The 17,019-nt window shown below is 48.9% G+C and overlaps 1 protein-coding gene across 2 annotated transcripts in view; it reads right to left on the bottom strand.

Moving 5' to 3' along the window:
• LRRC1 (leucine rich repeat containing 1) overlaps window positions 1–17,019 on the bottom strand; it is a 101,684-nt gene that overhangs the window by 80,122 nt on the left and 4,543 nt on the right. The window contains exons 2-3 of one of the 2 annotated variants that reach the window (XM_064476590.1): window positions 16,705–16,793; window positions 13,505–13,679 (exon numbers count right to left, since the gene is read on the bottom strand). In XM_064476590.1, coding sequence (XP_064332660.1) covers window positions 13,505–13,609 — 105 coding nt within the window. In that variant the 5' untranslated portion in view covers window positions 13,610–13,679; window positions 16,705–16,793. Of the gene's footprint in view, window positions 1–10,711; window positions 10,955–13,504; window positions 13,680–16,704; window positions 16,794–17,019 lie in introns of those variants that run through there. The other variant, XM_010993393.3, reaches the window with a different exon arrangement.

Raw genomic sequence — 17,019 nt, 5'->3', positions numbered from 1 at the left:
CTGGAGCACAGGTTCCGGATGGGGAGGGACGGGGGACGAAAACACGGCCAGGCTGTCCCAAAAGGGGAGAAGCCACTGCCGCAGGAAGTCACCCACCACACCTGTGTTTCAGACGGATCTCTCCCACCAAGTCTGGAGACCGGATTTGGAGGTGAAGGGGTTTCGGCCTCTTTCACAAAATAGCCAATAATGATGACAAGGACCATCCCTTTGTCCTGGGGGCCTGTCTATGGAACAGACGTGCTCCCAGCATTTTACATGCATGAACTCATTTACCCTTCAAACAGCTTTGAGACAGAGGAACTATTACTACCCTCTTTTTACAGACAAGCAGACTGGGGCACAGGGGTGCCGAGTTACCTGTCCGAGGCGTCGCAACCAAGAGGCCCGCCTCCTAAGCAGTCTACAGACTCTCCCGGCCAGCGGGAGACGTGGGCCTGAACCGCCACATCAGGAGGCGGGCCGGGGGCAGGGCTGGTCCGCGCAGTCATCACACCGCGTTGGTGCCATGCTGCCTGTCCCCCCACATCCTGCACACTGTCCATCTGCACCCCCTGCTCCAGAAACACAACCCAGAGTGAGGGTCTCTGCTCCGCAACACAGCATCACGTTGACTCACAAAAGCTCCCCATCTGCGACGCCCGCCCCCACTGCCCGGCCCATCTGAACCTCCCTTCGGTGAAAACCAGCCTCCCTTGAGGTCCATGGCAACTCCCAGTTTGCCTGGCACTGAGCTACGTGAGGAATTCCATCCCGCTCGCTTCCCTGCCCCATTGCAGCCCACAGGCTACTTCAACACAGGAGTCAGATGTCTGTCTTCCAAAGACCTGGAACAAAAGTCTAAGTGCCTGACGGAAGCCTACCCGAGGGTTTTCACAGGTTTACGGGAAGGAGTCCTGTCAAGGAGAAAAGGAGCAGAAATGATAGAACCACCTCCTGGCCTATGTTCCCAGCCCCCGGGAGAGCTCACAGCAGGTGCAGTCAGGACGGGGAGAGGACAGCCCACGTTTTCATACTCCTGTGACACATCACCTTACCTCCCTCATCCTTCATCCTCTAGCTGGGAAGTGGGTAGATTTCCCTAATGGCAAGGCCTCCATTCAACTCTGATTAAAAAAATAATAATCTTTGACAATCTAGCAATATCTACTGAAATTTTTAAAGTGTGCACCCTTTCATCTGACAATTATGCATCTTGAACTTCATCTTAAAGAAACATCTGCAAAGGGACATGTACAGGAACATATAGTCCAGCACGATTTGTCACTGCAAAAAAATAAGGTGGAAACAATTTAAATATTCAGCAATCGGAGGATGGTGAAATAAATCAACTCTGGCATATCCCACACGAGGGAACTCTATAGCACCAGCATCAGTGCTCAAATACATCTATACGTACTGACGTGGAGATGTCCAGGGCACAGTGTGAAGTTAAAAAAAAAAAGTGGCAAAGCAATTTACATAGTCATTTACATAGGGGTCCTCTTGTCATTTTAAGAGTAATAACTATATGGTGGCATGTGAAGAGGAAAAGTCTGTAAGAATACCTTCTAAAATCATTCATGTCTGGCTGGAATCACTTGGAGAGAATCAAGGAAAGTGTCACATTTTTTATTCTTTGAATTTTTCGATGCATCCGACACATACTACTCCTGTAATGAGACGAAACAAGGCCACATCATGGTCCAAAGTGAGGCCAGCTGCACTAACAGCACGAGCCCAGGTCACAGCGCCCTCTCCATCAGGTCAGGAGGTCAGAGCCCAGGTTACAGAATCCTCTCCATCAGGTCAGGAGGTCAGAGCCCAGGTCAAAGCACCCTCTCCATCAGGTCAGGAGGTCAGAGCCCAGGTCACAGCATCCTCCCTGTCAGGTCAGGAAGCCTAGGTCACAGCATCCTCTCCATCAGGTCAGGAGGTCAGAGCCCAGGTCACAGCGCCCACTCCATCAGGTCAGGAGGTCAGAGCCCAGGTCACAGCATCCTCCCCGTCAGGTCAGGAAGCCCAGGTCACAGCATCCTCTCCATCAGGTCAGGAGGTCAGAGCCCAGGTCACAGCATCCTCTCCATCAGGTCAGGAGGTTAGAGCCCAGGTCACAGCATCCTCTCCATCAGGTCAGGAAGTCAGAACCCAGGTCACATCCTCAGGGTTCAGCAGCTCCTTTCTGCCCTTCACAAATGCTCCCCACTTCCCCCACGAGTCAGCTGACAGCCCCTCTGATTATCTTTCCCCCAGAAGGGGCTGTGGCTTGTGGAGAGAAAGGCGACTGGAGCGGTCAGGGTGGAGAGTCCTCCACCATCTGATCATACCCTCCAGGACTCAGTCTGTAACACGCTGCAATTAGGTGTAGCACCTTTTACCCACCACATGTCAAATCTACTCCTTGCAGTTCTCGGAAACAGAAATTAACAAATTTCTCCCAACTGAGTCAAATTCTCCGGAATCTAGAAGCTACAGCCTAGATATAAGGAAATTTCTCAAAATGATGATAAGCAAAAAAAATAATGTTTTAAAATATTCCATCCTACTTCCAGAAGTTCAAAGTACTTTACACTGCAGGCACAAACGCACACACACCCGATTAGACCTCCTAAAATACCACATGCGATAGTAAATTACCATTCCCGCCCACTAAGTAATACCCAGGAGAAAGTAAATGGACATCCAGGAGTTTCTCCTATGCACTTACTAAGCTCTGGCCCGTGATCTCATCACCCCTCAAACTATCACATGAAGGGGACAAATATCTCTAGCCCTGTGTTCCGGACAGAGTCCTAAAATAGGCAAACTTTCTTTAGACTTCTGTGAGCCAAGAGAGAAGCCTGCAGCCTTGTGGGGTCCTCCCCCCAAAAGAGCCCAACACCTCTGTCCAGGGCCCGGCAGGACCAAGGCTGGGATTTTTTTGTCATCACTGCTGAGAAACGTTCACACTGCTGTTCCTGACCCTCCTGGGTAAATATCAGCTATGCTTTACCCCTCAGATTTCTAGTCTGTGTAAAGGATCCTTTTTAAGACAATCCCAAGTGCCGACTTATCGCAGTACGTAAGTTCACTTTCTGGCAGAGAGGATGACACTCTGGAAGCTATGAAGAGGGGCCGAGGTGCCCCCTTGTCCCTGAAAGCCCCAGAAAAGAGAGGAGGAGACTGTGGAAACAGGCTCACTTTGCTATTTTACCAGCACAGCTCAACTTGGTCAAACTCTAGGAAAGGTTTATTAAGTGAGTAGTATTGCTATCTCCTCAAAGAATTGAACGATTTTTTAAAAATGAGATGTCAGCCTCGAGTTGACTCCCAAGTTACTCTGGAAATGAAAAATGCTCCAGGCACCAGTGTTTCAGAGCATCAGCAGAGAATGAGGAAACTGAGGTCCGTGGTCTGGTACACACGTGGTACCCAGACACATTCCTCAGGAAAACAGAACACACTGGGCTACCAGCGTTATTGCGGCTGCAGTTTTATCAACTCGCTGACCATATTCATCTGAAACCCAAAACAAACAAACTTCCCCATCCTGAGCACATCTGGCTGTCCATCTTTCCCCCAAGCCAATGACTACGTACAAAGCTTAGCAAGCAATTTACGAGTTGAATGCAGACACATAACATTCAACAATCGAGGAACATGTGTCCACAAAAGGGAGGTAAATGCTTCGTGCCCCCAGAGCACTGATGCAGACCTCAGGCGGTCCGCACAACACGGAAGCGGGCAGAGAAAGAGCACTGGACCAGAGGGCAGGAAGCTCCCAGCCTGAACATCCTCCACGAAGCACCTGCCTCGCCCAGCCCACAGGTGCTGTATGGTTCCTCCCACGCAGACCACCACAGGGGCTCCAGACTGCTTCCCCCACCCCGCCCCAGAGCCACCTTTCTAGAACAGAGGTCCAACCTGTACTGTGCCTCTGCTGACATGCCATCCAGAGGACAGAGTTCATCTCCTTGCCAAAGGGCCCCAACCCCAGCCTCTGTCCAGTCCTGCTCAACCCCTCAGGCATCCTAGCCCGAGCCACCTGGAAAGGACTGGTTTGGGCAACCACGACATGTCTTTCCCTTCCCTTTGTTTTTTTTTTTTAATTGAAGTCCAGTTGATTTACAATGTTGTGTTCGTTTCTGGTGTACAGCAGAGTGATTCAGTTATTCACATATAAAAGGGACTGCTCCCTACACTGTTGGTAGGAATGTAGTTTGGTGTAGCCACCAAAGAGAACAGAAGAGAGCTTCCTTAAGAAGCTAGGGTCACCATATGATCCAGCAATCCCACTCCTGGGCATAAATCCAGAGAAAACCAATTCCTTCTTTCCAATGCGAATGTCACCCCCTCTGAAGCCTTCCCTTGGCTCCTCAGAGAGCGAGAGACACCTTGGAGGTGTCATCACCTTCAGTGGAGGCTCCTCGAAGCAGGTCACACAGCCAAGCCCCACCCCCGGGGGCAAGTGACACATGGGGCTGGAGGCAGGCGCTGGCCCCACAGCAGACCTCAGCCCAGTTCCTTACACAAGCTTCTGGAGCAACTTCTTAAATAAGCCTCAGCGTCTGCACTGGCTAAACTGGAATTCTAAGGGCTAACGTGAGTTGCTATTCCATTTAAGGGAAATAATTTATACTGAGCATTTAATACAATGTTTGGAGCTCAGTAAAATCTCAGTAAGCGGTGGCTATTAGGATTATTATTAATGTGCAGCAACTACTCAATGCTTCTAATCAAAGAGACCTTAATGTCCACCTACCTGGGGGAAATTACACCTCCCCCAGGCTTCAGTCTCCTCACCTGGGAAGTGGGGGGGGGGGTCTGCGAGGTGGGAGCAGGAGAAGAGGAAGGGGGGCTGGACTCACAAGAAACATAATCAGAAAACCAACAGCACATCCGAGAAAGGAGAGCGGCTTCCCAAACCTGAGGAACATGCGAGTCACCGCTCCCAGGGGACAGTGATCTCTTGGACGCCCTTCCTCCTGGGCTTTGCCTTAAATTCATTTTCATTATAATGTTATTTAAGCATGTCTGAATAAAAAGCTAGGTATGCCCACCCTGTGCTTGAGCTCTTATGAAAACAATAAGGTGAAACAATTTAAAAATCTGATTAAAAAACAACAAAAGAGAACTCGGTGTTAATTGCACACGACAGACGATTATGACGCTGTTTTGCATCGTGTGCAAGACGCTACCTGGGGCAGGTTCCTCACAACTCAGGGAGGCTGCCCCACCGTGGGGCAGGGAGATCTTCAGCATCCATCACTCTTGGCAAACTGCCATGAAACCTTAGTTCATGAACTTCCAGCCTTCAATTGACCCTAAAGCATGATTTCTGCGATAAGTCCACATCTGACCCTTCCTGCTTCGCTAGAGACAATCAAAGGGGTGCTCAATCTAACATCGGCACAAAATCCTTATGGCATGACTCATTGTAAGGTCATCTAGATGTTACAGAACCTAGGATGTTTTAAAAATTATTATTTAAAAGAAAGTTAAAAATTTAACTTTGGTTTTAAAAATTAATTTACCAATTCCCAGGAAAATGTCTTCAAAGTCCAGTTTATAAAACACAGTTTCCTTAGGATGGAGAGTCCTTTGAAAACTAAAAAATAGAGTTACCATACAATTCAGCAATCCCACTCTTAGGCACACATTTGGAGAAAATTCTAATTCGAAAAGATACATGCACCCCAATGTTCAGAGCAACACTATTTACAATAGCCAAGACATGGAAGCAACCTAAATGTCCATCAACAGATGACTGGATGAAGAAGCTGTGGCGTATTTATATAACAGGAAGTACTACTCAGCCATAAAAAAGAATGAAATGATGCCATTTGCAGCAACATGGATGGACCTAGAGATGATCTTACCAACTGAAGGTAAGCCAGAGAAAGACAAATATCATATGACATCACTTACCTGTGGAATCTTAAAAAATGGCACAAATGAACTTATTTACAAAACTGAAAGAGGCTCACAGACATAGAAAGCAAATTTATGGTTACCAAAGGGGAAAGGGAGGCGCGATAAATTGGGAGCTTGGGATTTGCAGATACGAACAACTATGTATAAAACAGATAAACAACAAGTTTCTACTGTATAGCATAGGGAACTATATTCAGTATCTTACAATAACCTATTATGGGAAAGAATCTGAAAAGGAATATATATATATATGTATATACCTATAACTGAATCACTATGCTGTTCACTAGAAACTAACACAACATAGTAAATAACTATACTTCAAAAAAAAATACATAATAACCAACACTGTATCCTAAAAAGCATCTTGTCACAGTATCCAAAAGGAGCTTAGCCATCTCAGCCCTGTTAAGTGCACTGCCTGCATTATCTCTTTAATCCCGGAATAACCATACAAAGTAGGTGCTACTGTGACAGGTGAGGAAAGGGAGGCTTGGAGAAAGAATGCAGGTGGTGGAGCAGCACCTGAACTGACTCCAGCATCCCTGCTTCCCGCTCCTTCCAGCCCAGCCCTAAGAGCACCCGCAGAAGATGGCCAGCCTCGGACAGGACAGCAGGAATCCAGGGGGAACCAGCCAGGGGAGCGAGAGATGGAGAGGAAAGAGGGCATTCTGATGGAAGGATGGCGGAGATGAGAAGCTAAGTCCCTGAATCCGTGAGGCAGGGAGAGCGGCTGCCCCAGCCTTTAGAAATGGAACTGTTGGGGAGAGAAGCCAGTTGGGGCGGGGGGGGGGGGGGGCGAGACCTAAACTGAAACATGGTGGGTTGAAAACAAGAGGGGCTTATTCCATCTGGGCATGAGTGTCCTCTCAACAGATCACAGCTGGAGATGTGCAAGTCATATCCACAGAATATGTCGACGACGCATAAAGATTATCTCCAAAAGGTAAGGCGGTCAAAAGTGTCCAGCATAGAAGAGACAGAGAACAGATGGGCAGCACAGGACCTCTGAGTTCTCAGTGTCTCTGTGTCGTTACCAATTCCCACAGACTGGTGCGCAGCCACAGCCAGAGGTGGGAAGGGCAGTCACGATGACTAAGAAACGGGGCCGTCCACCCGTGACAGGGTATAAGGACTTGTCCGTGCCACAGGCACTGGAGTGCCCACTGTGTACCAGACACGGTCCTGGGTTCAGCCTCGAACAAAAGCACCCCTGCCCTCAAGGAGCTTATGTGCTGGCTGGGGAGCTGGGCAAGTAACCAAGTGCAGACTGGAGCTCGGTAGTGATACAGTGATACGTACTCTGAGGGCGGGGGAAAACAAAGCAGGACGTGAGAAAGAATGATGGGCAGGAGCAGGTATCTGAGATAAGGTCAGTGGACAGTCATGGGACGATCAAATGAACTCTCACTAAGGGAGGTGACAAGACGAAACTCAACCTGTTAAACGAGAAAGGCTTGACAGCGTTCACTCCAAATATCTGCTGCCTATTAGACCAGGCGCTGTGACGGTCTAGAGAGGCCATGTAAATGCACGTGTTGGAAGGTATCAGAGAATCGGAGCTCACTGTGGGGAAACTGATGGCATCAGAAACACAGAGTATGTGCAAAAAGGAAGGCAGGGATGGACTGATGATGGAGAGGAAGACAAAACCACTGCACCACTTAGACGACCTCCACTTCTGAGGATGCCTCCAACCTGAAGACCCCCGACTCCATTAAAAGGACCGATGCCGCAGCAGTGATGTGCTTCAGGGCCAAGAAAGAAGCAGAGGAGGAAGATTTGGATCAGACTCAGCAACTTTCATTCCACAGATTAACAGCAGTTTATCCAGCAGGACCTACTGGATGCTGGGCATATGCTCCCAAGGGGGCATCTCAAGGTGCCTCTGTTAACAACATCCCAAAGGGATGGAGGAGGGGAGAGGAGGGAGGATGGGAAGGGGTGGTGAGGCTCTCGTCCAGCTGCTCCAGGCTAAAGGTGAAGGCTCTAAGCAACCCTGCAGAATGGCAGCCTGGAGGCTATCACACGGTGGATCCTGCTGGAGATGGTGGTGCAGGTTCAGCAAAAAAGTTAGAAGATCAGGGAAGCAACCACCAAGTCTGGTAACTGGGGCGCCCACTCCACCCCACACCCACCACATCTGTACTGAAGTCCCCGACTCCCCGCAAAGCTGCAAACAGCTCATAGGAATCACACCTTCCTTAATCTCTACATTCCCACAACTAGCAAATACTGGAGGGTCATTAAATGCTTGACTGCGGCCAAGCTTATTGATGTGAGTCAGACTGGGGGGCTAAGTAACTGAGGGTCTGACGGTGCTAGAAGCGCAGCGGGCCAGGTTCCTGCTGGGCGTCCAAAGTTGTCATAGTTGCCAGACACCTGAAAAGGAGGATGACAGCGATTCTGCATCTAACTGGCGGGAATTAGCCCTGAAAAAGTCACTTCAATTCTGAGTCTCCGTTTGTGAAACGAGAGGACTGGAGCTAACAGAGGTTGCAGACCTCCAGGGAGAAGGAGGTGCTTTTCACGATGCTGAAGGCTGGAGGGGTGTACCCTTGCTGTTGGGGTGGAGGGTGCAGGCTTCCCTTTCGGCTGCAAATGAAGAACATACAGCAGGTATGGCCACCCCCACAAACACCTTGGAGGTCCATCAGTGGCAGGCAAGGGGGTAGGGGTGGGGCTATGGGAGGGGGCAGGGGGCAGGGACAGCAGTGAGCAGCACTAATGAGTTACACACATCTCAGAGGAGAAACAACAGACGCCCAAGCAAAGATGGTGAATCAAACATCTGTGTTTTCAAGGTGGTTGTCCGGAGTCTGCCTTGCACGCACCCAGGCACGCAATGAGTCAGGGACAAATGGATTTTACACAACTTGAAAACTATAAAACTAATTTAAGAGCTGTCAGAGCAATGACCCATCACCGAGACCACGTCTAGCCTCTGAAAAGCTTGTTTATGCCCACATTTACAGACTGTATTTTGAGCTTCTGAGAAGTTTTCCATTTAGACTCAGGAGAAATACCTGACACATCCAAACCCCTAATTTCTCATACCGAGCTGAATTCCCCAACGTTACAGGAAAACCCACAAACTCTGCAGAAGGGAGTGAAAAACCAATCCAAGTCAAAGGGCATCTTCCAGTCCTGCAGAAGGAAACAAACAAGCAAAACAACACCACAGAGAGTACGGAAACGTTTCTAGCAGAACAACTTTTCACTCCCCTCTTTTCACAACTTCATTCTGAAGCCCTTGAAACGTATTAAATTACATATTTTATATTCCTGGCCATAGCCGTGCCTAAAACTCATCACAACTTATGGCAGTAAGTGAGCTCGTGACTTTAAGTCAAATTTAAGGAAGCTAAAGGCCGGATAAAACCATGTTTGAAAATGCCTGCAAAATAATAAACGCTGGAGGGAACTGGATGGCTTTTCTGCTTCTAAGCTAAATAAAGCCTGGGGGTGGGGGGTGGACTTTGCAAAGATCCCAGCGAGGATAATCCCCGGGATCGCACGGAGCAAACCATCCAATCAATTCCACAGAGACCAAGGAAAGTTAATCCAAGGAGAATAACAACACTTGAAAGGTTGAGAAAAACACAGTTCTGCTGTTGAAAACACTCTCCGGCCGGAGAACGCATTGGGGCATTCTAACAAGCCCGAACGTCTGACTAGTGAGTGTTTCTGCGACCGCGTCTGGGCTTTGTGTTAACAAAAAGGGTCCAGCAAGATACGAGTTCCGACGCTCCGGCCTTCAGGGCCCCTACTTCCTGAACACCTTCGGACTACTGCACACCGACTTCCTGCACAGACGGCCCTGGACTGGGGATACCTTCCTCCTTAAGGCTTCCTCAAGCTAAGTTCCCTGGGCAAGCTCGAAGGTGGAAAGTTCGCAGTTCCGGACCCTCCATTAAAGCACGATCAGCATGTGTCGCTTGACAAGTCTGGCCCGCAGCAGAGTGATTAATTTACATAAACAATTCTGAAAAGGTAACACATCACCGCAAGGGCAGAAGGCGGCAAGCTGAAGGCGGCCTTTTTGGGAGCGGCGGCTGCAAGGCTGGCCCGCGGGGCAGAGCCTCTGCGGACACTCACCGCGGCTGCTTCCACGCAACAGGTCCACGCAGGCCGGGCCCGAGCGGCGGGCACCTGGGCACCTGCCCACGGCTCCGCGGGCACAGCCCCCCTCCTCCCCCACCCCCTCCGCGGCCGGTACCGGAGCCCAGGCAGGCCGCCCAGCTACAGCCCTTCCCGGCACGGCCCACCCGCGATAAGGCCCGGAGCACATTCCTCGGAAGATGCCGAGATAGCGCGGCTCGCTCGCGCGCTGCCCACCTCCTCCCCGCTCTGCCCAGGCCGAGGGGGAAACACTCCCCGGCCAGCGGTCCGGGAATGCAGGGCGAGGGGGCCGCCCCGGGAGCGGGGTGCCGCGCTCCGTCCTCCGGGCGGGGAACGGCCCGAGCCACCTGGCTCCTCACCTGCCTGGTCACAGGTGCCGGCTATCAGTACCTAGACGTGTATCTAAACTACTTATCCGCACAGAACGCTTCCCCAACCGCGCAAGGTCTAGAGCCAACTTGGAAAACAGCGAGTCGCCGGGTACAAAAAGAAAAGGAACTTTTCCGGGGGAGGGGGAGGAGTACGGGAGGACGAAGCAGGTGAATGCAGGTAGTGGCGGTTCCTGCGGGACCAGCCGGTCGGGTCGGGAGGTGGAAGAGAGGGCGCGAAGGCAAGGAAGGGGAGAGGAGGCGGCGAGGCTGGCGGGGCTCGGCCGCGCTCCCCCGAGGGCGGCGCGCAGGTGAGGCCGGACACTCACCTCCGGCAGCTCGCGGAGCTGGTTGGAGTCCAGCAGCAGCTCCTCCAGGCTGTGGGCGTAGCGGTAGATCTCCTCCGGGACGTAGACCAGCGAGCAGTGGCTCTTGTCGATGGTCTCCACATGACGGTTGCACCGCCACAGGGGGATGCAGTGGAACATCGCCGCCCGCCACCGTGTCCCGAGCCGCGGAGACCCGGGCTCCCCGCCCGCTCCGCCCGCCCGGCGGCTGCGCTCCGCCCGCCGCCCACCCCGCGCTCGTTGGCCCCCGTGCTCGCTCGCTCCTCGCGCCCGGCTCCGCGCTCCCAATCGCGCCCAGGCACCTCGGGCGGGAGCCCCCCCGCGGCCCCGCGCCCCCGCCCGCCGGCCGGTGCGCCCCTCCCACCCTCCAGCCGCGCCGCCGCCGCCGCGCCGCGCTTCCTACTCGCCGCCGCCGCCGCCGCGCGACTGAGCATGCGCGCCCGGGGCGGCTCCGGCCCGAGGGCCGCTCCGCTCCGGGTTTTCGCGGCGACCTGGCTCCGGAGGGTCGAGAAGCCCGAGACCTGGCGCTCGTGGCCCCCCGACTCCGGCCGGGACGCGGGGAGTGCCGGGGCTCCGAGGAGGCCACTCAGCAGGAGCCTGGGGCAAAGAGGAGGCGGGGACGAGGCGGCCCGAGGGCAGCAAAACAACTTTGACGCTCAGTTTGACTTAACTCGCTCTCCTCGCTCCCCTTCCCCAAAACCGCTTTCCCTTCCGGGGTCAGGCGGGACCGCCCCGGAGCGCACCTCGCGCGCCGTGGGCGCCCCGGGCCGCGGGATTCCGTGCGGCCCTGCGGGGGCCCCAACGCCCTGGCTGCGGCTGCCTCGGCCACCTGTGTGCGCGCCGCCCAGGCGGCCCCCGCCCGCACGGCGCGGGGCCCCCCGCCCTGCCCTGCCCTCCGGTCCGCGGGCACCGCCTGCAGGCGGTGTAACACCCTCAGCCACCGCCGGCTCCGTACACGGTAGTAACAGGAAATCCCTCTCCCCAGACCACCGACAGCACAGGGGTCTGCGAGGGTCCCAGACGTGTGCATGCTCCCCATCAGAAGCCCACATGCAAACACGAGCTGGCAAAGCTGGGTTTCTGGGCCTGTTCCAGCCTTGCCAGATGTTGGCCCCTGCTGACGAGCCTGGACAGGTGAGGCGGGAGGAGCGGGGGAGGCAGGGCAGCTGCCAGGTGAGCATCCCCCATCCGGCGCCTGCGTTTCTGCACCAGCACCCAGTCTCTTGCAAAGGGTAGGTTGCTGTCCAAGAAGGGGTAGCTGGGCAGGACCCAAGAGGCTCACTACTGGGGTAACGACCATTCCTTCGCCCCCGAGTCATATCCACGGACTTGAGCCAGGACCCTGCACTGCCCCCTCTTCTCCCTGTCTAACCAAGCTGGCTCCTTCACAAAGGCTTGCCGACCAGGTCAAAACCAATCACATTGATGGATTGTTTTCCAGAGTCTACTCCGACTCTACTCCCAACCTGGCTGCCCTCTAGGCCTCACACCTTCCCCTTCCAGTGGCTGTGACCTCTGCCAAGACACCTCCCAGGATCTAAACACACACACACACACACACACACACACACACACACACACACACACACACACACACACACACACACACACACACTCCCCACTACCGCCCCCAACCTGCCAAAGTTAAAATCTGGAGCCACGGAATGCGCATTTCTGCAGAAGACTGAAAGCTGAGTGTAACAAGGCCGATTTTGGCCTGAAACTAGTTTTTCTAAGGCATATGGGGTGTCAGTTGCAACTATGCACAGGACCGTTTTCCTGGGGTGAATGGGGAGGGGGGCACTTCATCATTTCAACTCTGCTAGGAGAGCTTTTTACTTCCCAGTCAGGGAGGATGGTTCCAAGTACCACCAAGTACTACTCGCACCTGTCAGTCCCTAAATTCCACTGCTCTGCCCACTCCACCCTGTCTTTTGTTTGTCCTGGCTTGAGTCCTACCTTCTCACGGAAGGTTACCTGGACTTTGAACCTGAGCCACTCTTCCTTCATTCCTGCATTCCAGAAACCCATTTTATAGCACCTTTATTGGAAAACTGTGGTTCCTGTCTGAGAACCTGAGTCTGGAATGGCAAGCAAGTCACTAACCTTGTAAGTTTTCCAACTGCTTTAAAAAAAAAATTAATAAAAATTTAAAAGGCCTGGCTCCCTCATCTTGATCTTCTATTGACTTCCAGAGATGATCACACTAGATTATTTTAATAAACACCAAGTGTATTTTAAAGATATGGCTGGTCTTTTTAAAAATTCAAACCTTATTAAGAATTCCCTATGTGTACGTCCCTGTGTTCGATTATTTTTGTCCCACCTTAATCCCCAAAAGACCGTGACCTCTTGGACGACAGGTACTGTCTCACTTGCTCTGTAGATCCGTGCAACTACCTTATAGGTTGTTTTTTTTTAATTAAAATATAGTTGATTTACAATGTTGTGTTAGTTTCTGGTGTACAGCATAGTGATTCGGTTATATATATATTCTTTTCATATTCCTTTTCATTATGGGTTATCACAAGTTATTGAATATAGTTCCCTGTGCTATACAGTAGGACCTTGTTTATCTATTCTGTATATAGTAGTTTGTATCTGCTAATCCCAAACTCCTAATTTATCACTCCCCCCAACTTTCCCCTTTGATAAGCATAAGTTTGTTTTCTTTGTGAGTCTATTTCTGTTTTGTAAGTAAGTTCATTTGTATCATATTTTAGATCCACATATAAGTGATACCATATGATATTTGTCTTTCTCTGTTTGACTTACTTCACTTAGTATGATAATCTCCATCCATGTTGCTGCAAATGGCATTATTTCATTCTTTTTCATGGCTGAGTAATGTTCCTTTGTGTATACATATATACACCACATCTTCTTTATCCAGTCATCTGTTGATTGGCTGCTTCCATGTCTTGGCTATTACAAATACTGCTGTTATTATCTGACAAGGGAGAAAAAAATGAAAACACCTTGTCAACTGGAGAATAGGGAACCAGTTCTTTATCCTCCTGAAGAGATCTAGGGTTTGCCTATTAATATAATTTCTAGTTTCTTTTCCCATATGTAAAGGATTTTGACTCAATTTAAACAAAATTTTAACTACCATAAAAATCTTTTTTTTTTTTTTTTGAATAGTGCAATTCATTTTCAGTGTGAACCATTTTTCACATCCTTTGGGGCTGGAAAGGTCCAACTTTCAACTCTAGCTCTGCCCCTTAATAGCTTTGTAGAGTTGGACAGATCACTTAACTTCCATAAGCCTCAGTTTTATTACCACAAATGAGGACAATGGTCCATGGGTTGTTATCAGGGTTAAGTAAGGTGATTAAGTAAAATGCTTAGCATAGTGTCAGGCACACCTCTGTTCAGTCCATAAATATTCACCATATACTGGCTGGCCTGTGTAATCAACATCTATCTTTGTCTCTTGGATCACTCACTTTGGAGAAAGTTCCCTGCTGGGCAGCCCAATGGAGAGAGCCGCACGACAAGGAATCCAGGGCTGCTGACGACAGCCAGAAAGGAACTGAATATGACCTCTGCCCACAGCTATGCAAGTGAGTCATCTGGAAAGCCAATGCTCCAGTCTCAGGCAAGCCCTCCAATGACTGTAGAACCAGCCAATCCCCTAGCTGCAACCTCACTATAGGCCTGGACCTAGGACCACTCAGCTAAGCTGCTCCTGGATTCCTAACCCTCAGAAACTGTGTGAAACAATAAACATTTGTCATTTTGAGCCGCTAAAATTGGGGGTAATTTATTACACAGCAACAGATAGCTAATAAATGCACTGCCTGTGCTCCACGCATTGTGCTGCAGATAGGTCTCGGAACTTACAGCCTCAGGGGAGGAGAGTGGTAAATGCTCCATTGGTGGTGGTGGTGTTCTAGTAGTAATTTTTTGACAATGATTGTTGTCATTAATTTTCAAACAATGAAAGTCCAAAGTGATAGCTGGTCACAGGGGGCGAGATGGGAATTCAGAGATTTCAGCAGGTGGATTTTAAAGCGAGACACCACCACCTATCCCCTAGAATGACTAAAAATAAGAGGATTGATGGTCTCAAGCGTTACTGAACACATGGAGCACCTGGAACTCCTGCTTTGCTGGTGGGACTGAAAAATGATAAAACTACTTTCGGAAAACAATGTTTGATAAGTTTTTTATAAGCATATACCTAGTATAATGATCCAGCCACTCTACCCCTAAACATTTATACCCCCAAAATGAAAACATATATCGGTACAAATGCTTATTTACAAATGATAGCAATTTTGTTAAAAATAGCCCAAAACTGGAAACAATCCAAATAGTCATCAACAGATAAATGAATGGACAAAGTATACTGTGTTGAAACAATGGAATAACAACAATAATACTTTACTAATACATGTAACAATGTAGATGAATTTCAAAAACTGAGCAAAAAAAAAAAAAAAAAGCCAGACACAAAAGGATATATACTGTATGACTCCTTTTATATATATATAAATTCTAGAAAATGCAAACTAACATTAAGTGGTATAACCTTGATCACTGGGTACCTGCAGTCAGGGATTGGGGAAAAAATGTGGAAAGACTGATGGCAAAAGGCATGAGGGAACTTTTGAGGGTAATGGAAGTATCTTGACTCTGGTGGTGGTTACGTGGATGTATACATTTATTAAACTCATCAAATTGTACACTTAAAATGGGGACTTTTTATTATGTAAAATGTATACACCAATAAAATTAATTTTAGAAGTTAACAAGTAGTACCCGACAGGTGGCTGTAAATTGCTTCTAGAGCTGATCATGTTGTGTTATTTATTTACTGAGTGCCCACTCTGTGCTAGGCTTTGGATCAATTTCCTGAGGAAATGGAAAGGGACAAGACAGAGCTTTCAGCCTTACCAGAGGTAGTCATCGAGGAAATTATAACAGTCATAGTAGGAATTTTTTCTTAACCTGAAAAGGCTGATCTTTGTTGTTCTATAAAGGGTCACTTAAGTGTATATGCAAATCAAATAGGCAAATTAAATCTTATCATATGCAGTATAACACTGGAGGAAATTTGGGTAGGAATCCCAAAGCCCTCTGGGAGAGGGAACACTCTGCTGCCCCAAACTTGAATTTAAGGATATTTTGAAGAGTTTATAGATCCGTGCTGTAAGAGAAAGCCACTCAAATCATTCAAGAAGCCTGAGAGCTTACACAGTCTCATGGGTAAATTAGTTTAGAATTCAAGCACATTTAGAGCCAGAACCGAAGTCACCACCTTAACATTTTTGATTTCCTGTTACTATAAATTAATATTCTATCCTTCATCTCTTGTATTTTATTTGGAAAGTTTAGTCCATTTACATTTAATATAATTATTGATATGTTTGGGTAAGTCTACTATTTTATTATTTGTTGCCTGTTGGTACCATCTGATTTTTGACCCTCTGTTCTCCCTTTCCCACAATCTTTTGAGTAAATATATTTTATAATCCGATTTTGCCTATTGGCTTTTTAGCTCTAGGGATTACAATGTGCATCCTTAAATTTTCACAGTTCACTTAGAGTAAATATACTAATTCATATAAACCCTAAAACCCTTGCAATTATCTATGTTCATCTGATTCTTCATGTTACAGTTTTTACATGTATTACATTTACATATGTTATAAACCCCACAGCAAAACTTTATAATTTTGATTTAAACAGTCATATGTATTTTAAAGAAATAAGAAATCATAACCATTTATTTATTCAGCTTTGCAGGTTGTAATAGTATGTGAACAATCCAAAATTTCACATGACCAAGTCTTTAATCTGCTCCTCCATTGAGAGAAGTTACAAGTGAGCAGTTTGAATCTATCTGCATCTCTGTTTTTCTCAGTCTAGCAAACATGCTGATGATGAGGCAAATATTGAACAACACTTGGTCTTGATAGAAACGCGCCAAACGCTGTCTGTCACGTAGGCTGGCGTAAAGAACTCACCATTTTGCACTGAATTTTTGCATCTGCCACGAACTAGGGATGAGATCTTGGGTGAATCATATTAACTCCAACATTCACTCTCTTTATGTCTGTGAAAGAGATAAAAAAAACGCCACCCTCAAAATGCTGTTGAGGAAACTGGATTAATACAGTGGAAAGAGCTTTCCGTACTGCAGAAAACGGCACCCGAGGCCTCAGTCATTGTCAATCCTCTTTTCTCAGTTACCAGCCAAAAGAAAACCTACCATGTGAGTGCTCTGTCTGGGTAAACAACATGTAAATTGGACTGGGAGAAGTTAGACTGTCAAGCTTTTC

Source organism: Camelus dromedarius, chromosome 19 (assembly GCF_036321535.1).
Source record: "Camelus dromedarius isolate mCamDro1 chromosome 19, mCamDro1.pat, whole genome shotgun sequence".
Lineage (NCBI taxonomy): Eukaryota > Metazoa > Chordata > Mammalia > Artiodactyla > Camelidae > Camelus > Camelus dromedarius.
This window is presented reverse-complemented; position numbering and strand designations above follow the sequence as displayed.